The 26,618-nt window shown below is 40.2% G+C and overlaps 1 protein-coding gene across 4 annotated transcripts in view; it reads right to left on the bottom strand.

Moving 5' to 3' along the window:
* The window catches only part of KDM5B (lysine demethylase 5B), a gene marked incomplete at both ends in the record, with an annotated part of 94,619 nt that overhangs the window by 44,111 nt on the left and 23,890 nt on the right, over positions 1–26,618 (bottom strand). For 2 of the 4 annotated variants that reach the window (XM_080698517.1, XM_080698518.1), the window contains 7 exons: positions 2,865–3,023; positions 5,862–5,971; positions 7,699–7,795; positions 11,395–11,529; positions 17,521–17,691; positions 19,011–19,133; positions 23,004–23,081. In XM_080698517.1, coding sequence (XP_080554643.1) covers positions 2,865–3,023; positions 5,862–5,971; positions 7,699–7,795; positions 11,395–11,529; positions 17,521–17,691; positions 19,011–19,133; positions 23,004–23,081 — 873 coding nt within the window. Of the gene's footprint in view, positions 1–2,864; positions 3,024–5,861; positions 5,972–7,698; positions 7,796–11,394; positions 11,581–17,520; positions 17,692–19,010; positions 19,134–23,003; positions 23,082–26,618 lie in introns of all 4 variants that reach the window. The other 2 variants (XM_080698516.1, XM_080698519.1) reach the window with 2 other exon arrangements.

The raw sequence follows: 26,618 nt of genomic DNA, 5'->3' as shown, positions 1-26,618 counted from the left end.
CATTTTACCTCTGAGCTATAACCCAGCCCTATTACATTTTTTATTTTGAAACAGGGTCTAAGTTTCAGAGGACCCTGCTAAATTGCTGAGGCTGGCAACAAACCTGAAAACCTGTCTCAGCTTCCCAAGTACTAGGATTACAGGTGTGGGACACCATGCCAAACTTAAAATATCTATTTTAACAGTCACAACCTGCAGTAATTTTTTTCTTTTTTTTCCCCTCGGGTCTGGGGATAGAACCCAGGGGCATTCAGCCTCCAAGCTACACCCCCTGCCCCCCCCCCTTTTAAATTCTTTATTTTAAAAGTCTCACTAAGTTGCAGAGGGCCTCGCTAAGTAGCTGAGGCTGTACGTGAACCGCGATCCTCCGGTCTCAGGCTCCCGAATGCTGGGATTACAAGCGTACGCCACCACGCCTGGCTTTTTTTTTTTTTTTTTCTTAGAACTGGGGATTGAACTGAACTCAGGGGCATTCTACCTCTTAGCCACACCCCCAGTCCTTGTATCTTTTTATTTAGAAATAGAGTCTTGTTAAACTGCTGAGCATCTTGCTAAATTACAAGATTTAAACTTAATCTTGTGATCCTCCTGTCTCAGCCTCTCAAATACTGGGATCTGGGATCACAGGTATGCATCATCACATCCAGCTAACCTGAGGTAATTTAACACTTAGAGAAGAAACCTACCAGGTGTGGTGGCACATGCTTGTAATCCCAGTGCTTGGGAGGCTGAGACAGGAGGAACATACAGGTTTGAAGCCAGCCTCAGCTACTTAGTGAGATCCTATTTCCAAATAAAGTATAAAATAGGTCTGAGAGTCTATTCTGGAGGTAGAAGAGCCCATGGGTTCCACCCCAGTACCACAAAAAAATAAAAAATAAAGAATTAAAAAATAGGCGTGGAGGTGTAGCTCAAAGGAGAATGTCCTTGGGTTCAATCCCAGTTCCACAAAAAGAAATAAAAATAAAGTTTGGCTCAGAGGCAAAAATACCCCTGGGTTCAAACCTCAGTACATTTACACATACACACATAACCCCTGGGTTCAAGCCCTAGTAAAAACATGCATGTGCGCGCGCACACACACACACACACACAACACATACACACCCTAGGTTCAAGCCCCAGTACACACACACACAGACTGGGATGCAGTTCTGGTTATAATGACCCTGGGTTCAATATCTGGCACCAGAAAAAAAAAAAAAAAAAAGATAGCCAGCCTAAAAATTAGACACTTTCAGTATCAAATAGTGTTTTCAATACTGAAAATGAGAGGAATTAATGTGTGAGAGTTAAAACTATAAATTTAATAGGTAATAAACCAAAACAGAAATTAAGAAATAAAAAATAGAATGACTCTCAGACCAGCAATATTTGGTTATTACCTAATAATGCCATCAAAACAAAACACTAAGCTGGGTGTGGTGTGGCATGCCCTTAGGAGGATGAGACAGGAGGATCACAGATTCATAGCCAGCATCAGCAACTTAGTGAGGCCCTCTACAATTTAGTGAGACCCTGTTTCAAAATAAAGAATAATACGGGGCTGGGGGTTTAACTCAAGAGGTAGAATGTCCCTGAGTTCAGTCCCCAGAACCAAAACCAAAACCAAAACAAACAAAATAACCAGCCTCTGCAATTTAGCAAGATTGTCAGCAACCTAGCAAAACCGTTTCAAACAAAAAATAAAAAGGAGTGGGATACAGATTAGAGGTAGAATGCCACTGACAATCCCTACTATTAAATAAAAAAAAAAACACACACTGAGAAGTTAACGGGCAGCTCAGTCAGTCAATGTATTTAAGTGTTCCAGACCCACTAATCAGGTATTATAAGGTATTAAATATTTAATTCTTCTAATTCATATGTACTTTGCCTTGTGTGTTGAGGTTATTAGGGGCAACACTTAAGTACTAACATGTCTATATGGAAAAGTATTAAAACTTTTACATTCAAATAATATAAACCTCTTTACTATTGTTATAATCTAATCCTAACACAAATCTAATATTCCAGATGACTGATTCATGCTACAAAATAATCCTCATAAAGGTGATACAAAACTGCTTTTAGATTTTATTAAAAATATAATTAACTGGGCATGGTGGTACTGTACTCCAAAATACTGTGATTTCAGTACTCAGGAGGCCAACACAGGAGAGTCTCATGTTCAAAGCCAATCTCAGCAACTTAGTGAGGTCCTCGGGTACTTAGTGAGACCCTATTACAAAACAAAAGTAAAAAAGGCTGGGATGTAGCTCAAAGGTAGAATGCTTCAGATTCAATTCTTGGTGTGTGTGTGTCTGTCTGTCTGTCTGTCTCTCTCTCTCTCTCTCTCACACACACACACACACACACACACATACACACACACACAGAGTACTACATGAAATAAAGAGTAGATAGCTGAAATTACTTATGTATTTGATACCAACAATAGTTATCTATCCAAAATATCTCTATTTTAAGCTGGGCATGGTGGCACACACTTGTAATCCCAGCATTTGGAAGGCTGAGACAGGAGAATCGCGCAAATTTGAAGCCAGTCTCAGCTACTCAGTGAGGCCCTGTGCAACTCAGTGAGACCCTGTTTCAAAATAAAGAATAAAAAATAGGGCTGGGGATATAGCCCAGAGATAGAATGCCCCTCGATTCTATCCCCAGTACCACAAAAAATAAAAATATTCTTTACCTCTCAGCGATCTGCCTATACTGTGGAAAATTCTGAGATGTCTTTCCTATTCAGGTCTAGCCTATCTTGTTCATGAACTTCATTATTACCCATTGCCAAGTATAAAACCCACAGGCAAAGAGAAATGTCCCAGTGGAAACTGTCTAGTGCTACTCCCTGACATTAAGCTTACCTGAGCCAAACACTTAGGACACCTCCAGTCTCCCTTGGGAACATCATGGAGAGGTGGGATTAAGCAAAAGGTGTGGTAACTGTCATCACAGCCATCACACAAGAGAAGCCGATCCTCATCACTACCACTGCCACACAAGAGGCAGACATACAGATCCACCTGTATCAATGAAAATGAGCAGAGAAAAAAACACCAACTATTACTCGATTTTGTAAAATTTAAGAATGAAATGCATTCAAGGCATAATCCAGTTTCTGTAACCTGTTTTAAATGCTTCAACTGCTATTAGAAATTTTAAACTAAAATGCTTCATTTTCTATACAAGATATGTTTTAATAACTTATGCATCTCCAATTCTAAAATGTGATCGTCTAGCTTTCCCAATTGTGTGTTTAAATTAAAACTGGTTAGCTGGGCGTGATGGCGCACGCTTGTAATCCCCGCACTTGGGAGGCTGAGACAGGAGGATCGCACAGGTTCAAAGGCAGCCTCAGCTACTTAGTGAGGCTCTCAGCAACTTAGTGAGACCCTGTTTCCAAATAAAGTATAAAATAGGTCTAGGAGTATAGCCTGGAGGTAGGAAGCCTCTGAGTTCCACCCCCAGTACCACCCAAAAAAAAAAAAAAATTAAATTAAATTAAAACTGGTTGTTTAGCTAGTTTTTTGGTAATTTGAAGATAGTCTTCTGGAATAAGTGTTAAGTTTTAGTCTAATTAAAAGTAGAATTTATGAGGAAAAACTTCAATTTTGCCATATTTAAAAGAAAAAATGCTTACTTTTTTTTTTTGTGGTCCTGGGGATGAAACACAGGGGCATTCTACCTCTGAGTTACAGCTCCAATTCTATTTTATCTTATTTTTTTGCAGTACTGGGGATGGAACCAATTCTACCTCCAAGCTATACCCCCAGCCCTATTTTTTATTCTTGATTTTGAAACAGGGTCTCACTGAGTTGCAAAAAAGCCTCACCTACTAAGTAGTAGCTGAGGCTGTCTGCGAACTGCTGTCTTCCTGTATCAGCCTCCGAATGCTGGGATTAAAAGCATGGACCACCACACCTGGTTTTGATCATTTATTTTGAAACAGGATCTCACTGATTGCAGATGGCCTAAGTTGCTGAGACTGACAACCCGTGAAGTTCCTTTCTCAGTCTCCCAGGTACTGGAATTACAAGTACTAGAATTACAAGTGTGTGCTACCTTGCCCAGAGGAAAATATGCTTTTAAAGTTAATTAACTAAGCCGGGCGTGGAGGAGCACTCTTGTAATCCCAGTATTCAGGAGGCTGAGACCAGAGGATCGTGGTTCACGGACAGCCTCAGCTACTTAGTGAGGCCCTTTGCAACTCAGTGAGACCCTGTTTCAAAATAAAGAATAAAAAATAGGACAGGAGGTGTAGTTCAGAAGTCAAATGCCCCTGGGTTCCGTCCCCAGACCCACAATAAATAAATAAATAAATAAATAAATAAATAAATAAATAAATAAAAGCTCAGTGGTAAATGCCTCTGGGTTTAGCTGGGCATGTTGGCACACACTTCTAATCTCAGCATTTGGGAAGCTGAAACAGGAGGATCTGAGTTTGTGAACAGCTTCTGCTACTTGGTAAGGCCCCTGGATTCCTTCCCTAGGACCGCAAAGAAAGAAAAAAAGTCTCTGGGTTCAATCCCCAGTAACCAAAAAAAGAAAAGGAAAAAGCCAGGCATGACTGTAATCCCAGTACTTGGGAGGACAAGACAGTAGGTAGGCCTGCAGGTTTGAGGCCACCCTTATCAACTTAGGAAGCCCTGTTTCACAACAAAAAATAAAAAATAAAAAGGGCTGGCAATGTAGCTCAGAGGTAGAGGCTCTGGGTTCAACCTCCAGTACAAAAAAAAAGTCTCTTAGGACGTAGAAAGTCTATGGTACTTTCTTATGGTAACCTTACCAAGCTAATACATTACCCAAAATAGAAAGGTGAGAACTAAACTAAACTAATAGGTAGTCTTAACTCTTTCAGTCTCTTTATTGTAGGAAACAAAAACTTGAATTCTGCCAATTTTCTGTAGTTTTTTTAATTGCTTCATAGGCTTTTATTGATTTTTTTTAATGTGCTTTTATTGGTGCATTATAGTCTCACATCATAATGTAAATCATGCTGACAATGACATATATGCATACTATTTTTTCTGTGTATGTGTATTGTATTTTTATGTGTGTAGTGGGAGAGTGGCAGTGAGATGATAGTTACGGAGACATTCAGTTAGAATAATTTCTAATCCAAGATAAAAAGTGATGTTGACAAGCTCTTGGAAAAGGGAAGGGCAACCAATTCCTTTTAAATGCTCAAGCGTCACTTAAAGGTTTCCAACAAAGCTGGGCATGGTGGCGCACACTTGTAATCTCAGTACTTTGGAGGCTGAGACAGGAGGACCCCACAGGTTCAAAGCCAGCCTCAGCCACTTAGTGAGACCCTGTTTCCAAATAAAATATAAAATAGGTCTGGGAGTGTAGCCTGGAGTTAGAAAGCCCCTAGGTTCTTCCCCCAATACCACAAAAAATAAAGTTTCCAATAGAATTAACAGCCCTCAGCTCTCCAGTTCTGGGCTCTATTGCTCAAACCCCTTTCCTTCTCTTCTTCTATTTTTCATTCCTTCCATTTCCTTTCCCTTGATAGCTATAAAGTTGGAGACCATCAAACTGGTTTTTCATCTGGCCTTCAGATCACTTGGAGGTTGGCTAGTGATTTATGAATAATATGTATGATACAGCTCATTACTACTTAGTGATAAACTGCATGTTCACCAGAAAAATGACCCCTCGCCTGTTACTGTGTTCACAGTATGATCATGTGTTTCCTCATTTATGAGGTGACACTATCAGCTTACTTGAAAGGATCTCTTAATTGTCAGACACTTAGCCAATCCTAAGTAAGGCACAAAAATATAACCTTGGGAGTAAAGGGCCTCTAAGAAAAGAAAGGAAGAAAAAGAAAACATTGAGGGAAAGAGATGTTAACTCACAGCATTGGTGGTTTTTTTAGATCGACTCTTGGGTTTTTCCTTCTCACTTTCTACAATATAATCTTTCTTCTCAGTGGGTTCTTGCTTGATGTTACTTTTCATTTCTTTCTCTGCAGGAGGCAATCCAAAGTTAGCTTTCTGCACTATGCTTTTCTCCAATTCCTCCTCACCTCTCTCACAAAGTACATATTGCCCAAACATTATTTCATGTTTGCTTTTATTTTAGTCGCATGAGCAACCAGTGTCACTAATTATCAAGGGCTCAGTGCTCATTATGATAAAATGTAAACTCTAACATAAATTAAATTTCTAGGCTGGGCATGGTGGCACATGCTTATAATCCCCGCACTTGGGAGGCCGAGACAGGAGGATCGCGCAAGTTCGAAGCCAGCTGTGCTGGCTTAAGAGACCCTGTTTCCAGAAATAAAAAAGTATAAAATAGGTCTGGGAGTGTAGCCCAGAGGTAGAAGAAGGGCTTCCAGGAAACCCAGTACCACCAAAAAATTAAAATTTAAATTAAAAAAAATTTTTCTAGATGTGCACTTATGGATATTTAGATTTGTATGCCTTCAAAATAGGAGATAAGATATAGTTTTCTTAAGACCATGACACAACACTTGAGGAAATTGAGTTCCCCTTGATCATGACTGATAATGCAATTATACCTCCTCTCCATCTTACATTTTCCCTTCATGATCTAGGATGATTCCCTAGTCAGTTCCTGAGGTTTCAAAGACTAAGTATTTGGCTAAAAATAACACTATCAGGTATTGAATCACCATGTGCTAGGCAGCATGCTAAATGCTTTCCATAAATTAGTTTCCTTCACAACTAAATTCAAAGAGAAGAAAACTGATTTTAAAAAGGCAAGAATGTTAAAAATGTTTAAAAAGCTGGGCGTAGTGGCACATGCTTGTAATCCCTGTGCTTGGGAGGCTGACACAGGAGGATTGCACAGGTCCGAAGCCAGCCTCAGCCACTCAGTGAGGCTTTCAGCAACTTAGTGAGACCCTGTTTCCAAATAAAGTATAAAATAGGTCTGGGAGTATAGCCTGGAGGTAGAAAAGCCCCTGGGTTCCATCCCCAGTACCACCAAAAAGAAAAAGTTTAAAAAAAAGGTCATACAATGAGCTAGTGGTTGGCCAGGAAACACAGTCACATCTGTTATTACTGTCCATCACATTGTGCTGACTTTATACTAATTCACTAATTCCTCAGAAGAGATCATTTTAGTAACCTCTTCATTTGTACGTGCCTCTGATGCAGGATATAGGAGTTCTCCAATAAGAATCCAAATCCACCTCTCAATGACTTACATCAACAATCAGAAAAAATATTATCAACTAAATTTTAGACTTGGAAAGCAAAGGTACTTGTGGTTTTCACAAAGCACTTTTTTTTTCAATGAATTCATCACACTAAATTTCAAAGCAGCAACTAGTAAGAGTGAAAAATGTACTTGTTTTCCTTAAATGCATTTTTCCTAAAATGTATTTCTCTCTCCCATTGTTCAATTAACTATGAGAAAGACACTGACATATTAAGATTTTATTTGTCAAAGCCCAAGTCAGTGACTAGTACATAATTTCTGTCTACTTAATTAATAAATATTTTTACTTATTTACTTTTTCCCCTGTTACTAGAGATTAAACCTAGGGCCTCTGACATGTAGGCAAGCACTGAGCCCGTATTTTAAGACAGGGTCTTGCTAACTTGCCCAGGCTAGCCTCAAACTTGAAATCCTCCTACCTAGGCCTCCCAAGCTAGTGGGATTACAGGCATGTACCACCACACCCAGCTACTTTTTCTTTCTTATTCATCAGATAAACTTTCTTACCATTTTCATATTTTGGAGCAGGACAACCCATTCGACGTCTCAGATTATGAGTCCTTGCTTCTGTCGTCTCTTCTGGTTCTATTTTAATACTCATGGCCTAAAACAAATTGTCATATACATGAGTAATTCCTTTAAAAAGAAGTCTTTAAAAATCCAACTGTACTTTCAAGATGAATAATCTTATAAACTATTAATCAGGAATCTAAAACATACTTTCCTCTTCCCATAGAAAAGAGACCTCTCTTTGAAATTTCTTTTTATGAATGAGAAATCTTGGCAGTTAGATAGCATTCTCAACTATCTTAGGTTAAAAAAGAAGGATAAAAAAAATCAGCAGCAAATGAGACATATCACTACCCACTTAGTATCAACTCTCAGAGCCTCCTAAAAGGATCTCAGTTCTCATGTATTTATTTACTTTATGCTTCATTCATCACTAAGGCAAATACTAGGTAGTATATTTTTGTCTTTGTTTGTTTTGAGGTACTGAAGATTGAACCCAGGGGCATTTTAACTCTGAGCCACACCCCCAGCCTTATTTTATTCTTTATTTTGAAATAGGGCCTCATTAAGTAGCTGAGGCAGGCCTTGAACCTGTGATCCTCCTATTTCAGCCTCCAAAGTGTTGGAGGATTATAAGTATGTACTACCATGCCCAGCCTAAGTAGTTTTATAAATATCACAATTTCATTAGCACTAAGATTTTGCTGATCTCCTCTTCCAACGTCTAACAGTATTTGTAAGAATTTCACAGCTTGCATAATCCCTTCTCCCCTTTGGTACTAGGGATGTTCTGAACCTAGGGGTATTCTACCTCTGAGCTAAACTCCAAGCTCTTTTTATTTTTTATTTCAACAAGGTCTCACTAAGCTCCTAAGGGTTTTGATAGGTAGTTGAGGCTAGTCTTGAACTTGTAAGTCCTATCTCAGCCTCCCAAGTACAGAGATTAAAGGGCATCACTTAATCCCACTTGGAAGCTTCCTAATTTTTCATAAAGTCTTCTAACAAAACATTATAAACTATATTTCTAAGATCACTAGACTGCTAAGGACTCCCTCCTCATGGAGGGTATATAAGTCAATCTCAGTTTCTAGTGTTTCTTGAAGTGATGTTTATAGGAACACAAATAAAACCATTTTTGTGGTCTACAACACTGAAGTATTTGTGGAACTATACTTTTTATGACTTAGCCTTGGTTCATTCAGGCTAAGAATTTATTATATTGAATTCGTTCATATTGAGAATTTCCACAGCTAACAAAATTTCTTGCATAGATGCTATTACCATTACGTGTCATCAATGCAGACCCAAGAATCTAGGACATGTCTTACATGTACATTTAAAGATGAAGAATATGTTAAAAAGCCGGGCGTGGTGGCGCACACTTGTAATCCCCGCGCTTGGGAGGCTGAGACAGGAGGATCGCGCAGGTTCAAAGCCAGCCTCAGCTACTTACTGAGGCTCTCAGCAACTTAGTGAGACCCTGTTTCCAAAAAAATATATAAAATAGGTCTGGGAGGATAGCCTGGAGGTAGGAAGCCTCTGAGTTCCACCCCCAGTACCACCAAAAAATAAAAATAAAATAAAAAAATAAATAAATAAAAGTATCGGATGCCAGGCGTGGTGGCACATGCTTGTAATCCACACTTGGGAAGCAGAGACAGGAGGATCACACAGGTCAAAGCCAGCCTCGTTGGATTAAGAGACTCTGTTTCCAAATAAAAAATATAAAAATAGGTCTGCGAGTGTAGCCCGGAGGTAGAAGGGTTCCATCCCCAGTACCACCAAAAAATTTAAAAAAATAAAAAAATAAAAGTATCAGGCTGGAGGTGTGGCACAGAGACAGAATGCCCCTGGGTTCAAACTCCAATGCCAAAAATAAAAAATAAAATAAAGCCAGGCATGGTGGCACACACTTGTAATCACAGTATTTGAGAGGCTGAGATAGGAAGATCGCCTCCGCTACTTAGTGAGGCCCTTTGCAACTCAGTGAGACCCTGTTTCAAAATAAAGAATAAAAAGTAGGGCTGGGGGTGTAGCTTGGAGGTCCCTGGGTTCCATCCAGTACTGCATAAATAACAAGTAAAAAGAAATAATAAAACAAAACAGAACTGGAGGTGTAGATAGGGAGGTAGAATAGTCCTGGATTCGATCACCAGTACCACATTAAAAAAAAAGAAGAAGAAGAAGAAGAAGCAGCAGCCAGGTGTGGTGGTGCATGCTTGTAATCTCAGCACTTGAGAAGCAGACACAGGAGGATAATGGGTTCGAAGTCAGCCTCACCTACTTAGTGAGACCCTGTTTCCAAAAAGGGCTGGGGGTGTAGCTTCAAGATAGAATGCCCCTGAGTTCAATCCACAGTACAAAAGAAAGAAAGAAAAGAAAGGAAGGAAGGAAGGAAGGAAGGGAGCAAGCTCAAAAAAAATATTATATATATATTATATATATTATATACAAATACATATTTTTTTCAATACTGGGAATTGAACCCAGGGGCACTCTACCCTAGCCCTATTTTTAATCTTTTCTTTTTCCCCTATTGAACCGCAATCCTCCTGTCTCAGCTTCCCAAGTACTGGGATTCTAAGTGTGTGCCACCACACTGGACTAAATAACTGATTTTTAATGAGCTTTAAACATACTTATGGCCTCCAAATAACCAAATTTTCCTATTCTGGGTAGTTTTTTTGTTGTTTTTGTCTGTGGTACTGGGGATGGAACCCAGGGGCATTCTACCTCCAATCTACACCCCCAGCCCTATTTGTTATACTTTATTTTGAAACAGGGTCTCACTGAGTTGCAGAGGGCCTCACTAAGTGGCTGAAGCTAGCCACGAGCTGGGATCCTCGTGTCTCAGCCTCCCTGATGCTGGGATTACAAGTATGCACCACCACACTGTCTTGGGTAGTTTTCTTTATTCAGAAAAGTGACTGACTAGATATTTTTTTATATTTCAATTTATTAACGTGAAAAACAATTCTCTTATCCATTTCTTCAGAAAATAACATGGCTAACTTTTTTATCTTTGCCAATAATTATTAAAACAACCAAATTGATTTAGAAGCATGATTATTGTGATATGAAGCTTTCTAGTTCTAAATTATTTCCTACATATTATATTTTGGGTCCTAAAATCTTGACACTTTTATATGAGAATAGCTTATACTTCTTTCCCAGGGGGGGAAAAAAAGGCAAATAATCCTTCTGAGTAGTCAGTCTCTCCCTTCTGATTTCCTTTTATCATCTCATTAAATTCTACGTCATGCTTCCCAATCCTCTCTCAGCATAGGTGTTTGCCACTGATTCCATGTTCCCGTCCAGTAAGTATAAGAACAATGGCTTTCACTGCCTTCTATTCTCTCTCTGCATCTCTAACCCTCCAATGCACAGCATTAAACTCCAGGAGCACAATGGGCAATTCCAATGAAGCACAAGAACACCTACTGTCCCTGATGCTTCCTGACTAGTAGTAACAACAGCTCATCGGTGCAGGCAGCACGATCCAGAAAGAGTTCTCCATGTCTTACCCCTTGGCTGGCACAAGTCTCCCCCAAGTGTAAAAAGTGAAACATACAAAGCATCCTTTTGTGAGAATAACAAGATTCAAAACTATAAAGAGTCCATGAGAGAAGTCCAGGACAGCTATCAGCATTAGAACTCAAGAATTCCTTCCGATCAGCGCTGCAAGGTTCTCACCTCCGCTCTCATGCGTTTTGCTCGTCGGGCTGGGGGACATGTTTCTGAAGGCTGCACAGACTGCCTTTGAGGAATATCATGGGGTTTGTACTCCTTGTCCTTTGTGTCTGTGGTCAAGTTGGGCTTCTGTAGACACTGCAAGTAAAATACAATTCTACTGTTGAATTTCCCTTTTATTTTTTTAATCTTAGAAAGTTTTGTTGAGTTTTTTGTTTTGCTTTTTGTTTTGTTTTATTTGTGGTATTGGGGGTGGAACCCAGGGGCTTTCTACCTCTGGGCTATCCTCCCAAAGCTATTTTATATTTTATTTGGAAACAGGATCTCACTAAGTTGCTGAGAGCCTAAGTAGCTGAGGCTGGCTTTGAACCTGTGCAATCCTCCTGTCTCAGCCTCCCAAGTGCTGGGATTACAAGCGTGCACCACCATGCCCCGCTTGTTGAGTTTTATAAGATACGTTTTACAATTATTTATATAGATAGCATAACAGGTCTGCTTTTTAAAGACCAAGGTAGATACAAAGACAAGTCTTCAGATACCAATCATATACACACAAAAAATAAGTACAACCGCTTAAAATTTTCTTAAACAGGTGAGTGCTGTTCCTCCATTTATTTGATTGCTGATCTCATTAAGTTACAGGAAAGCATAGCAGATTCAAGGCACTCCCAATGAGCCACCTGCAATTACCTGTGCTTGTAATTGTCAGTTAATTGAAGACCCAAATCGTTAGAGAGGCCCTGAAAAAAATTTTCCAAAAAAAATTTTTTATATCAAAGAGAATCCTGTTTGAGTGTTTTTTGGGAGGGAGGGAGGTTTGAGATATTGGAGATTGAACCTGGGGCATGCTACCTCTGAGATATACCCCTATCCCTATTTATTTATTTTAAAACAGGGTCTCACTAAGTTGCCGAGAGCCTCGCTAAGTAGCTGAGGCTGGCTATGAACCTGTGATCATCCTGTCTCAGCCTCCCAAGTACTAGGAATACAAGTATGTGCCACCACACCCAGAGTAAGTATCTCATTTCTTTTTTTAAAATGAAGAATAAAACCTGGTGTGGTGGTACACACTTGTAATCCCAGCATTCGGGAGGCTGAGACAGGAGGATTGTGATGCACAGACAGCCTCAGCTATTTAGTGAGGCCCACTGCAACTCAGTGAGACCCTGTTTCAAAATAAAGAATAAAAAATAGGGCTTGGGGTGTAGCTTGGAGGTACAATGCCCCTGGGTTCCATCTCCAGTACCGCAATTAAAAAAAAAAAAAGTGTGGTAATAAAAAGGGAACCCAATAGGTTTTTTAGATTTTATGATCCTATAGTTTAAAAAAGAACTATAAATGTTATCACCAAAATATACATCCAAATCAAGAAAGCAGTCATTTGGCCAAAGTATTCTACCTTACTAGGGTTTTCATTTGCTTCGGCACACCCCCATGGAGATTAACTCACAAGACAAAGATTAAAATAGGCCATCCACAAACAATAACTCTGGTACTCAAAGAAAAGTCTCAGCTGGCTTTATTTTTTCCTTTATAGATTAACTCTAAGCTAACTAAAAGATGATATTTAATGGCAATACAACATAATAAAATATTACTACTGAAGCTAATATGAATTTCAAACTGTAACCATCTGGGATGCTTTGACTCCTATTTGGCATGAGGCTCACTGAAGCAGCAAACATCCAGAATTGGTGGCACTATGGGCACCATCACTACCATCATAGTGTTCTATCAAGATTAGCCCCTTTCCCCTTACATTTGCTGAAAGAACAGAGAAATTACTAGGGGAGGGTAAAAAAAAGCACAGAGCAACAGTCTGACAAAATCTACTAATATAAAATACTAGAGCTGGGTATGGCGGCGCATGCTTGTAATCCCAGTACTTGGAAGGCTGAGACAGGAGGACTACAGGTTCAAAGCCAGCCTTTGCAATTTAGTGAAACTCTCAGCAACCTAATGAAAAACTTTTTTTTTCCCCCAGTACTAGGGATTGAACCCAGGGACATTCTAACCTCTTGAGCTACACCTTCAGCCCTATTTTTTTATTCTTTATTTTGAAACAGGGTCTCACTAAATTGCAAAGGGCCTCATAAGTAGTTGGGGCTGGCCACAAACCTCCAATCCTCATGTCTCAGCCTCCCAAATGCTGGCATTAAAAGCATGTACTACCACACCCGGCTTGAGACTCTGTTTCTAAATAATAAAATCAGGCTGGGGGTATAGCTTGGAAGTAGAATGTGTCTGGCTTCAATTTTCAGTACCAAAAATAAATATAAAATACCAGTACAGATTACTACGTAACAAGTAATAAGTCTACCTGTGGTACAAGAACCTATAATATTAAATATTCTGCTCATTCTAAATAAACTTATACTTTAATTTTTGTCTTGAAAAGTTAACTACTATATTATTATAGTTGTCAAATATTCTAGAAAAGGCTATAAATAAAATACCAATAACAAGTGAGAAAAACTGAATTTTTAAAAAATTATTACTATGGAACAATGGCCTCCATTCTGTTGAAGAATTGAACAATTCTTCAACTGAGCATTTAGAGCACATTTAAAGGATGCCTGCCCCAGCAATTGGGAGGCTGAGACAGGAGGACTGTAGGCTTGAGACCAGCCTCAGCAACTTAGAGAAACCCTATTTCCAAATAAAAATAAATAAAATAAAAAATGAAGGGATGGAGGGAGGGAAAGCATGCAAGCTGGGCGCAGTGGCACACACCTGTAATCCCAGCACTTGGGAGGCTAAAGGCAGAAGGATCATAGGTTCGAGGTCAACCTGAAATAACTCAGTGAGCCTCTTTCAAAATAAAAAGGGCTGAGGGTATAGCTCAGAGGTAAAATGCCCTTGGTTTCAATCCCCAGAAACAAGAAAGGGGGAGGAAAGAAAGGGAGAAGAAGGAAATCAATTTGTTCACCAGCTAAATTAATTATTTTTATGTATTCTATGATTTTTCTATTTGAGACACAAAAGTATGTGTGGTAAGAAAAATACTATTTGAGCTGAATCTCATAAATTTTTACTAAATGGATGGTCAGAAATTCAGATATTATATATTTAGGCATATCTCCCACTAGTTTCAATAATCCCATTACCTATGATTGACACATAGTAGGTTCCTCAAGAAACACTCACCTATGTTATAAATATAATATTTGTAAATGATTTTCTTAAATAACCTTCCAGATTTTTAAATTAATGTCTAAGTGCTTCCTATGAAACTATACTGCTTCTCTAAGTATACAGATGACAGGTTTCTAAAATGTTTTAATTCATAAAGCAGATGCTCCTGCCCTGCCCTTATTTACTATACCTCCCACTTAAGATAGGAAGAAGAGTTCAAGAGAAAATTAATGCAAGCCGGGCGTGGTGGCGCATGCTTGTAATCCCCACGCTTGGGAGACGGAGACAGGAGGATCGCTGGTTCAGAGCCAGCCTCGCTGGCTTAAGAGACTGCAAATTATAAAACAGGTCTGGGAGTGTAGCCCGGCAGTAGAAGGGCTTCCAGGAACCCCAGTACCACCAAGAGAGAGGGGTGGGGGGGAATTAATGTATATGGGCAACTTCATCTAGGTCTTACTATAAAACAGGTTCTAAACCAGGCGTGGTGGCACACACTTGTAATCCCAGCAACTGGGAGGCTGAGACTGGAGGATTGTGGTTCCCAGACAGACTCAGCTACTAATTAGTGAGGCCCTTTGCAACTCAGTGAGACCCTGTTTCCAAATAAAGAATAAAAAATAGGGCTGGGGGTGCAGCTCAGAAGTAGAATGCCCCTAGGCTGTACTGAAGGGGAAAAAAAAACAAGTTCTACATTCAGTATTTCAATTTCCTCCATAGGTTCATTAACATTCATATTGCAAACATTAAAACAAAAACAAGTTTCTGAATATCTGATGGGCCACTTTGTTCTAGGCTAAAAACAAAGTTCACCTGGAATGGCAAAAGAAAAAGAAGACCAAAATGCTATGAAAATCTATAGGATTTAAACACTACAGAAGGTATATGTCTATAATAGGATTTGTGGTTTGCCCTCAGAAACTGTGGTATTTTTGTTTTTGTGGGGTTTTTTTATTTGTTTTTTTGGTTTTTTTGGTGGTACTGGTGGTGGAGCCCAGCTTTCTACCTCCAGAATATACTCCCAGACCTATTTTATATTTTATTTGGAAACAGGATCTCACTAAGTTGCTGAGAGCCTAACTAGCTGAGGCTGGCTTAGAACCTGTGTGATCCTCCTGTTTCAGCCTCCTAGGAATGAGGATTACAAGCGTGTGCCACCACACCTGGCAGAAACTGTGTTTTTAATCTACTTTTCTCTAGCACAGAAACAAATTTCCTTTGTCCTTTCATTCCTCCCTTCCTTTCTTTTTTGGGTGGTGATACTATTTATAGGTTGAAACAGAGGACATTCTATTTGGAGCTATACCTCCCAGACCTTTTTATTTTAAAACATATTTTTTGTTAAGTTACCATGAGCTGGCCTCAAAGCTGCAATCCTCCTTGTTTCAGTTTCTGAAGTACTGGGATTCCAAGCATGCACTACTTCACCGGGCTCAATTCTTAAAATTATAGGGCTCGCTAACCTAGCCTTAGAATAACTCAACAGATGCAAATAAATTGATACTCCTTTTTCTTTTTTAGTATTGAATGTTGAACTCAGGGGTAGTCTACCTCTGAGCTACACCACCAGTCCTATTTTATTTTTTATTTGGAAACAGGGTCTCACTAAGTTGCAGAGGGCCTCATTAAGTTGCTGAGGATGGCCGTGAACCTGCGATCCTCCTGTCTCTAGTCTACCAAATACTGGGACTACAAGCTTACACAACCAGGCCTAGCTTATGACACTCTTTTCTACCAGAGCCTTTAAATAAGTAGCACTTTTTTATAATATTCATTCTTTTACCTTAATTAGAACAAAAGTTTTTATCTGGATAACTCCATTCTAACATTTTTTAAATGGAAACAAACATGGCTAGATACAAACTATTGAAAGAGGAACTCAGCTATACAACTTTGGTTTGTTTTAGGAGGAACCTGGCGACTGAACCCAGGCATACACATACTAGGTAAGTGATCTACCACTGAGCTTCATCCTAAACCCTTTTTAATTTTTATTTTGAGATAGGGTCCCATTAAGTTGCCTAGGCTGGCCTAAAACTTGCAATCTTCCTGCCTAAGCCTCTCTATTAACTAAGATGGAAGGAATCACACCAGGCCTGGCATCTATGCAGTATTATTAAGTCCTCTATCCTTTACAAATATAAGCATCCTAGCTGAAAATTCCCTCGGAAATTTCAGCTTGCAAGAAGAGATAGGTTGTTTGGTTGTTGTTGTTGTTGCTGCAGTACTGGGGATGGAACCCAGGGGCATTCTACCTCCGAGATACATCCCCAGCCCTATTTTTTATTCTTTATTTTTTGAAACAGGGTCTCACTGAGTTGCAAACGGCCTAAGTAGCTGAGGCTGTCCACAAACCATGACCCACTGGTCTTAGCCTCCCGAATGCTAGGATTACAAGCGTGAGCCACCATGCTCGACAGGTTAATTATTTTCTAGGTTATACCTCCATGTGACAACCAGGAATATTTAATTCTACTTTATTTTATTTCAGTACTGGGAATTGAACCCAGCAGCATTCTCCCTCCAAGATACACCACCAGCCTTTTTTTTTTTGGAATACGGTTTTGCTAAATTACCTACAACCTGCAATCCTCCTGTCTCAGCTTCCCAAGTACTCGGTAAATACTTGGTTTACAGTAAGTAAGTACTCAGATTACAGGCATGTGCTATGGGCCTGGCTGAGGGATGCTTTAAAAAGCAAGTGAATGCAAAAGCATAAATCATAACAAGTACATTATAATCAACTCCTTACTATAAAGAAACACCTGTAGTAAGGTAAATAAGATTTCAGCTTTTGACAGCAAGTTTGGTCTACAAACAAACTTCTAAGTATGGTCACTCTCAAAACAAAACAAAAACACTAGAGGAAATATCCAAAAAACAAGGTCTTCTAAATAATATCTTTCAAACAAATTTGAGGTTTTTTCATTCCCCTTAAAATACAATGTCCCAGTAAACAGTAAAGTAAAACAGGTTATACCTAGCCACAAAACTCACCCGCAAACTGTCTCCAGACAGAAATAAGTTGTAAGGATTGAGGATTCGTTCATAATGCCCTCTGATATGTGAGCCCACAGCTTTGCCAGGAGCAAACCCCATCTTGGTGGCAATTTTGGTCCATTTTCTATCCTTGCATACAACTGCAAATCCACCTTCTTCTGCAACTAACTGTTAAAACAGCGAAAGAAATTAGAAACACATGAAAATCACTTCTAATTCCCTCATGCCTAGGTATGATCCCAAGAATGAAATGTTCCTGGCTATGTTTTTTTTTTTTTTTTTTTAAATATATTTCCCAAGTCTGGCCAGGCATGGTGGTGCACACTTGTAATCCCAGCGCTTGAGAGCCTGAGACAGGAGGATCGCACAAGTTCAAAACCAGCCTCAGCTACTGAGTGAGGCTCTCAGCAACTTAGTGAGACCCTGTTTCTAATAAAATATAAAAATAAGTCTGGAGCTGGGCGTGGTGGCGCACGCTTGTAATCCCCGCGCTTGGGAGGCAGAGACAGGAGGATAGCGCAGGTTCAAAGCCAGCCGTGCGCGCTGGCTTAGGAGACCCTGTTTCCAAATAAAAATGTAAAAATAGGTCTGGGAGTGTAGCCCGGAGGTAGAAGGACTTCCAGGAACCCCAGTACCACAAAAAATAAAAAATAAATAAGTCTGGGAGTATAGCCCAGAGGTAGAAATCCCCTGGATTTCATCCCCAGTACCACCAAAAATATATATATGTATATTTCCCAAGTCAAAAGAAAAAAGAGTGCTATTAGTTTTGTCCCTCCAAAGAAATTTCTCACTACCCCAAAGCAGTATTTTTTTCTTTTTCTTTGGGGGAGGGGTCTGAGTTTGGAACCCAGGGGCATTCAACCTTCGAGCTACACCCCCTCCCTATTTTTTATTCTTTATTTTGAAATAAGTTGCCGTGGGCCTCACTAAGTAGCTATGGCTATCTGTGAACCGTGATCCTCTGGTCTCAGCCTCCCGAATGCTGAGATTACAAGCATGCGCCACCACACCTGGCTAGCAGTAATCTTTGAAAGAACAAGGTTAGCAATCAAAGCTCCACAAAAGATAGGGCCCTACGATTTGGTCTTACTCTGCTCATTAAAATCTCCATAAACTAAGGAGTAGGACACTTGGAATCATGTTTGGTGTAAAGAATGTAGGCTTTAGAATTAGGTGGAACCTGGAACTGAAATGACTTACCCTTTTTAGTTTGGTTTATTTTTCTTTAATCTCCATGAGCCCCAGTTTCCTTATCTATACTAAAATGGGGAAGGAGTAGTTTGCAGAATTACAGTAAAGTTTTAAGATGACAAAAAATGGGTTACAGCAAAATATTTCACAAGACCTGACAGATATCTGGAGCCTGATCTTCAATTGAACTGAAAATCTCATTTTATATATTTCAAAAAGTAAGTTTCTTTTTATGGCAAAGATCCCCCAGTTTATCCAAAGATTATTAATTAAGATGGTCATTAGCTCTTTACCTTATTTAGCTGAAACAAGTCCAAGATCTTCCTCTCCACATGTGGAATTTTCAGAGTACTTCCCTGTAACTCCCAGTACTTTGCAATCTGGTCCAGGAAATTCAATTTTACACGAGTTTGAGCCTAAATGACAAAGAATTAAGTTTTAACCTCACTTTTGTGTGTGTGTGTGTGGTACTGAGGGTGGAACCCAAGGGCATTCTACATCTGAGCTACACCAACAGTCATATTTTTTAGTCTCTTTATTTTTGAAACAGGGTCTCACTGAGTTGTAAAAGGCCTAAGTAAATAAAATAAAAAGAATAAAAAAAGAATAAAAGAAAAAGAAGGCCGGGCGTGGTGGCGCACGCTTGTAATCCCCGCGCTTGGGAGGCAGAGACAGGAGGATCGCGCAGGTTCGAAGCCAGCCGCGCGTACTGGCTTAGGAGACCCTGTTTCCAAATAAAAATGTAAAAATAGGTCTGGGAGTGTAGCCCGGAGGTAGAAGGGCTTCCAGGAACCCCAGTACCACCAAAAAAAAAAAAAGAATAAAAAGAAAAAAAGAAAGAATTTAAGAAAGAAAAGTAAATAGGTAGGTAGGTATATATGATAGATAGATAGATAGATAGATAGATAGATAGATAGATAGATAGATAGATAGATAGATAGATAGAACTAGGGGTGCATCTTGAAGGTAAACTGTTCCTGGGTTCAATCCCCAGTACTGCAAAAAAAAAAAAAAAGTATTGAAGCACAATTATGTGTTATTGCTTAAAGTTATATGAAAAATGAATTTCTATACACCCAATTTAGTTTTTTTATATTTTTCCCCCGGAACTAAGGGTTGAACCCAGGGGCATTCTATCTCCGAGCAATGCCCCCAGCCCAATTTTTTATTCTTTACTTTGAGACAGTGTCTCACTAAATTGTGGAGAGCCTTACCATGTAACTGAGGCTGGCCTTGAATCTTTGATCCTCCTGTCTCAACCTCCCAAGTACTGGGATCACAAGTGTGTGCCACCACGCCCTGCTTTCCCAGCCCTTTTATTTTTTTTTTTTTTGGGGGGGGCAGGCAGTACTAGGGATAGAGCCCAGGTGTATTCTACCTCCAAGCTACACTCCTAGACCTATTTTTTTTTAATTATTCTTTATTTTGAAACAGGGTCTGAGTTGCAAAGGACCTAAGTAGCTGAGGCTGGCCACAAACCACAATTCTCCTGTCTCAGGCCCCCAAATGTTGGGACTACAAGAGCGCACCACCATACCCGGGGCTCAGCCATTTTTACTTTGAAAAAGGTTTCATTATGATGCTGAGGCTGGCCTCCTGTCCAGGCTCCCAAGTACTGATATTATAGTCATGTTTTTTTTTGTTGGTTTTTTTTTTTTTTTTTTTTTTTTGGTGGTACTGGGGTTCCTGGAAGCCCTTCTACCTCCGGGCTACACTCCCAGACCTATTTTTACATTTTTATTTGGAAACAGGGTCTCTTCTGGCTTTGCACCTGAGCAATCCTCCTGTCTCTGCCTCCCAAGCACAGGGATTACAAGCGTGCGCCACCACACCCAGCACAGTCATGTATCAATTTTAATAAGTCCTGATAAAGATGACAAGTTTTTGTTAATTTTTGTTTAGTATTAGGGGTTAGCTGGGCATGGTCACACACGTTTATAGTCTCAGCACTTGGGAGGCTGAGACAGGAGGATCACACGGGTTCAAAGCCAGCCTCAGCTACTGAGTGAGGCTCTCAGAAACTTCGTGAGACCCTGTTTCCAAATAATGTACAAAATAGGTCTGGTAGTATACCCCAGAGGAAGAAAAGCCCCTGGGTTCCACCCCCAGTACCACAAAAATAAAATAAAATAAATTTTAAAAAAATTTTTTTTAAGTATTAGGGGTTGAGGCCAGGCGTAGTGGCGCAGGCTTATAATCGCCGCGCTTGGGAGGCAAAGATAGAGGATTGCACGGGTTCGAAGCCAGCCGCGCTGGCTTAAGAGACCCTGTTTCCAAAAATAAAAAAAGTATAAAAGAGGTCTGGGAGTGTAGCCCGGAAGTAGAAGGGCTTCCAGGAACCCCCGTACCACCAAAAATAAAAAATAAAGTATTAGGGGTTGAACCCAGGGACATTCTCCTTCTGAGCTATACTCCCAGCCCCCCCCCCTTTTTTTTTTTGCCAGTTTGGGGGTGGAACCCAGGGACATTTGACCTCTGAGCTACACCCCCTGCCCCTACTTTTTATTCTGTATTTTGAACCTGGGTCTCACTGAGTTGCAGAGGGCCTCACTAAGTAGCTGAGGCTGTCCGCAAACCGCGATCCTCCAGGTCTCAGCCTCCCGAATGCCGGGATTACAAGCATGCACCACCACGCCCGGCTTACTCCCAGCTCTTTTATTTTGAAATAAGGTCTTGCTAATTACCACTTTTTGCTAAGTTACTTGGTGCTGACCTCAAACCTGTAATCCTCTTGTTTCAGCCTCCCAAGTACTGGGATTACAGGTGTGTGCCAATGTGCCCAGCTTGAATCAAACATTCTTAACTTTAGGAGAACATATATTCCGCTAGAATTCTGTAGATATAGATGATAGCAGTGTGTGTGTGTGTGTGTGTGTGTGTGTGTGTGTGTTTTTTTTTTGGTGGTACTGGGATTCTTGGAAGCCCTTCTATTTCCAGGCTACACTCCTAGACCTAGTTTATATTTTTATTTGGGATCAGGGTCTCTTAAGCCAGCACGGCTGGCTTCGAACCCGCGCGATCCTCCTGTCTCTGCCTCCCAAGAGCAAGGATTACAAGCGTGCGCCACCACGCCTGGCTAATGTATATATTTTAAAGGATTTCAGTGTATTTCAAATTCAAGTTGAACATGAAAATAGGAGATGGATACTAATTTGAGATCTTGGTATGGCTGAGAACATCTGGTCCTTGATCTCAATTTGGTCTTGTGTGCAAGATGAAACTACAAAAGTTGTCTGATTTATATTTTAATTAATTAAATAATTTTTGTTGTATGGCACTAGGGATTGAGCCCATGAGCATTTTACCTTCAAGCTACATGTACCCAGACATTTTTAAATTTTTGTTATGAAACAGGGTCTCATTAGTTTGCAAAAGTCTTACATTGCTGAGGCTGTCCTGGGACCTGAAAGCCTATTTCCTCCCAACAGTACTGGGATTATAGGCATGCACTACCATGCCTGGCTTAATTTATATTTAATAATATAAATTCAAGGCAGGTGTGGTGATGCACTCTTGAAATCCTAGCATTTGGGAGGCTGAGACCAGAGGATCACACAGCCTCATCTACTTAGTGTGGCCCTAAGCAACTTACACCCTGTTTCAAAGTAAAGAATAAAGAGCCAGGCATGGTGCTGCACACTTGTAATCCCAGAGCTTGGGAGGCTGAGACAGGAGGATCACACAGGTTTGAAGCCAGCCTCAGCAACTTAGTGAGGCTCTCAGCAACTTAGTGAGACCCTGTTTCCAAATAAAAGTATAAAATAGGTCTGGGAATATAGCCGGGAAGTACAAAAACCCTGGGTTCCACCCCAGTACCACCAAAAAAAAAAAAAAAAAAAAGGAATGTATCAGATTTGCAAAATATTAATGTAAACAACAGCATAGTCTTATCTGCCTTGTACTCTAAGCTTTAAGGAACAGAATAGTATCTGTTCTCTAAGCATATCCCATATTCCTCATTCTTCCTTGAGAAAATAAAGAAGCTTATTAAATCTAAGTGAAGTTATACACCTTGAAGAAAATTAGGGCTACAGAATCTTTGCTATTCTATGGTTCTAAAAGTAGCTTCTTTCCCAAAACTAAATTCTAGTGATTATCAATGAAATGGAGAAGGATTCATGCACTAATTAAAAGGAAAATAAGAATGACAAATACCAATGTTCCTAATAAAATCTGGTTTGGTACAATGGCCTCACTGCAAAAACTACCAGACTGGTGATCCATGAGCCTCTAAACAGAGGACCCCTCTGGAACATAAGCAACCAGAACACTAGGGGACGCATTACCTCCAATTCATTTAGCCTCTGGATCCGTGGGGTAAAATGAAGTTTATCAACATCACAGGCAAATGGTGGCTGCCAATCCTAGGAGAGAGAAAAAGCACATGAGAAGAATTTACAATTACTTGATTCTTAAAAATTAAAGCCAATGTTATGAAAATCTCTCTTTAAAAAGAAACAAAATATCATTTCTCAACCTTTTTTCCACCAGAATAGCAAAATATGTATGAATGACAGATCCCCTATACCCCTCCCCTTCCTTGTCCCGGCAATGACACTGAGCCTCAGCCTCTGTCAAAAAGTCAGATTTAGTTGGGCGTAGTGGCGCACCGTTGTAATCCCAGTTCTTGGGAGGCTGAGAAAGAGGATCGCAGTTTCGAAGACAACCTTGGCAACTTAGCCAGGCCTTGTTTCCAAATAAGAAATAAAAATTAGGCTGGAGGAATAACTAGGGGGTAGAATGCCTCTGGATTCAATCCCCAGTAACCCCCTCAAAAAAATCATATTTAAAGACTTACTTCTCTATTATCGCTATAAGACAACTATATCAACATTAAATTACTTCTTTTTTTTGGTGGTACGTGGGGGTGGAACCCAGGGGCTTTTCTACCTCCAAGCTTTTTTTTTTTTTTTTTTTTTTTCAGGTCTGGGAATGAAACCCAGGGGCATTCAACCTCTGAGCTACACCCCTTGCCCTATTTTTTTATTCTTTATTTTGAAACCAGGTCTCACTGAGTTGCAGAGGGCCTCATTAAGTAGCTGAGGCTGTCCTTGAACCGTGATCCTCAGGTCTCAGCCTCCCGAATGCTGGGATTACAAGCGTGGGCCACCATGCCCAGCTTATTTTATACTTTATTTGGAAACAGTGTCTCACTAAGCTGAAACTGGCTTTGAACCTACACTATCCTCCCATCTCAGCCTCCCAAGTACTGGGATTACAAGTGTGAGTCACCACGCCTGGCTTTCATTTTTTTATTTTATTGGGTGGGGGTTATTGAGGATTGAACACAAAGGCTTTGTCCCTCTGAGCTATACATATCCCAGCCCTACTTTGTTTTTATTTTGAAACAGGGTTAGCCAGGTGTGGTGGCACATACCTGTAATCCCAGTTATTTGTGAAGCTGAGACAAAAGATCACAGGTTGTGGCCAGCATCAGCAACCTTGTGAGACCCTCCACAACTTAGACCCTGATTCAAAATAAAAAATAAAGAGCCGGGCATGGTGGCGCACACTTTTATTCCCAGCATTTGAGAGACTGAGACAGGAGGATTGCGGTTCACAGATAGTCTCAGCTAATTTAGTGATGCCCTTTGCAGCCCAGTGAGACCAAGTTTCAAAATAAAGAATAAAAAATAGGGCTGGGGGTGTCTCTCGGAGGCAGATGCCCCTAGGTTCCATCCTCAATACTGGAAAAAAATGCAATGAAATATGACTGAGGGGAGATAGAATCAATCTCCAATGCCACAAAAAAAGAAAAAGAAACATGGTCTCACTAAATTGCTGAGGCTGCCCTTGAACCTGTGATCCTCCTGTCTCAGCCTCCTGACTGCTGGCATTACAGGTTTGCCAACACACCTGGCTAATAGCATCCTTACTGTATCTACTTATATAGATATAAGTTCTCTAGAGAATCTGATTGAAGGACTGCTATCATAAGGAAATAATAAAATAGTATTTTTTTAAATCTTTTGTTTTTGTTTGTTTTGTGGTACTGGGGATGGAACCCAGGAGCATTCTATCTCCGAGCTACACTCCCAGCCCTATTTTTCATTTTGAAACAGGGTCTCATTGAGTTACAAAGGACCTCACTAAGTAGCTGAGGCTGTCTGCGAACCTCAATCCTCCTGTCTCAGCCTATTTTTTTTTTTTTTTTTTTTTTACCTTTTGATTCTGGAGGCTGAGCCCAGAGGCATTCTACCTCCAGGCCACATCACCCCCAGCCTATTTTCTAAATTATTGTTTATTTTCATCAGGGTACCAAGTAGCTGAAGCTGGCTTCAACCCAGAGTCTCTCCTGGTTTTGCCTCCCAGGTACTGAGAATTAAAGGTTTGTCTCACCGTGCCCTGACTGAACTTTTACCTATACATGAAGGAAATTGGAAAGAAATGTGCATAATAAGGAAACTGTTTAAAGATACAAAAATCAATCCTTTTTGGGTGCAGTGTAATCCCAGTACTTGGGAAGCTGAGGCAGGAAGATTGCAGGTTCGCTGACAGCCTTAGCAAATAGTGAGGTTCTCATTAACCTAGTGAGATCCTATTTCAAAATAAAAATAAAACAGAGCTGGAGGTGTAGCTTAGAGGTAGAATGCCACAGGGTTCAATCCTCAGTACCACACACACACACACACACACACACACACACACACACAAAATCTTTTTTGAATGTGTGGCACTGGGGATCCAATGCACACTCTACCACTGAGCTATATATTCCAGTCCTTTTACTCATTGTGTGTGTGTGTGTGTGTGTGTGTGTGTGTGTGTGTGTTTCTGAGGATTGAACCTAGGGGCATTCTACCTCCATGATACACCCCCAGTACTATATTTTACTTTTTACTTTGAAACAGGGTCTCATTAAAGTAGCAGAAGGCCTCATTAGGTAGCTAAGGCTGGATATCGAACCTGCTATCCTCCTGTCTCAGCCTCCCAAGTACTGGGATTACAAGCAAACACCAACACACCTCGCTATAATTACGCGGCTTCAATGAGTTTCATAGAGACTGAGGATGAACAGAGATGATGATGATGGCACAATAGTGTGATCTAGTGTGAACTCTGCCCTTAAAAATGGTTACAGACACCGGGCATGGTGGCGCACGCCTGTAATCCCTGTGCTTAGGAGGCAGAGACAGGAGGATCACGCAGGTTCAAAGCCAGCCTCAGCTACTTAGTGAGGGTCTCAAGCAACTTATTAAGATCCTGTTCCCAAATAAAATATAGAATAGATCTGGGAGTGTAGTCCAGAGGTAGAAGGCTCCTGAATTTCACCCAACACCACAAAATAATAATAATAATAATAATAATAATAATAATAATAAAGAATTAAAAAGAGGGCTGGGGGTGTAGTTCAGAGGTAGAATGTCCCTGGTTTTTATTCCCAGTATTCCCCCCAAAGATAAAATAATCATAAAATGCTTCAAAGAAGCCGGACGTTGTACGCTTGTAATCCCAGCTTTTGGGAGGCTGAGACAGGAGGATCATGGTTTGCCAGCAGCCTTGGCTACTTAGTGAGGCCCTTTGCAACTCAGTGAGACACTATTTCAAATTAAGAATAAAAAATAGGGCTGGGGTTGTAGCTTGGAGGTAGAAATGCCCCTGGGTTCCATCCCCATTATGGCAATAAACAAACAAATAAATAAATAAAATGTTTCAAAGATAAAATCAACTAGTGTGAGAATAACTTTCAAAGGATACTAAAGATTTTTTAAATGCCTTGAAATTGCACTCTGTAGACGATCTACTATTAGCATTCATATACTAGACTCCTACTTTAATGTTTCTAATTATAGGGAGGCTGTCATCATTTTGAGATCTGATAATTAGCAAAATGAGGAAGTACGCTCTTGACAGAGGCTACATAAGTTGGCTCTCTGACTCCCTGCAGACAAAACCAATTA

This window comes from Muscardinus avellanarius, assembly GCF_963383645.1.
Source record: "Muscardinus avellanarius genome assembly, chromosome: 7".
Taxonomy (NCBI): domain Eukaryota; kingdom Metazoa; phylum Chordata; class Mammalia; order Rodentia; family Gliridae; genus Muscardinus; species Muscardinus avellanarius.
The sequence above is the reverse complement of the archived record's forward strand: the minus strand, read 5'-3'. Positions and strand labels throughout refer to the sequence as shown.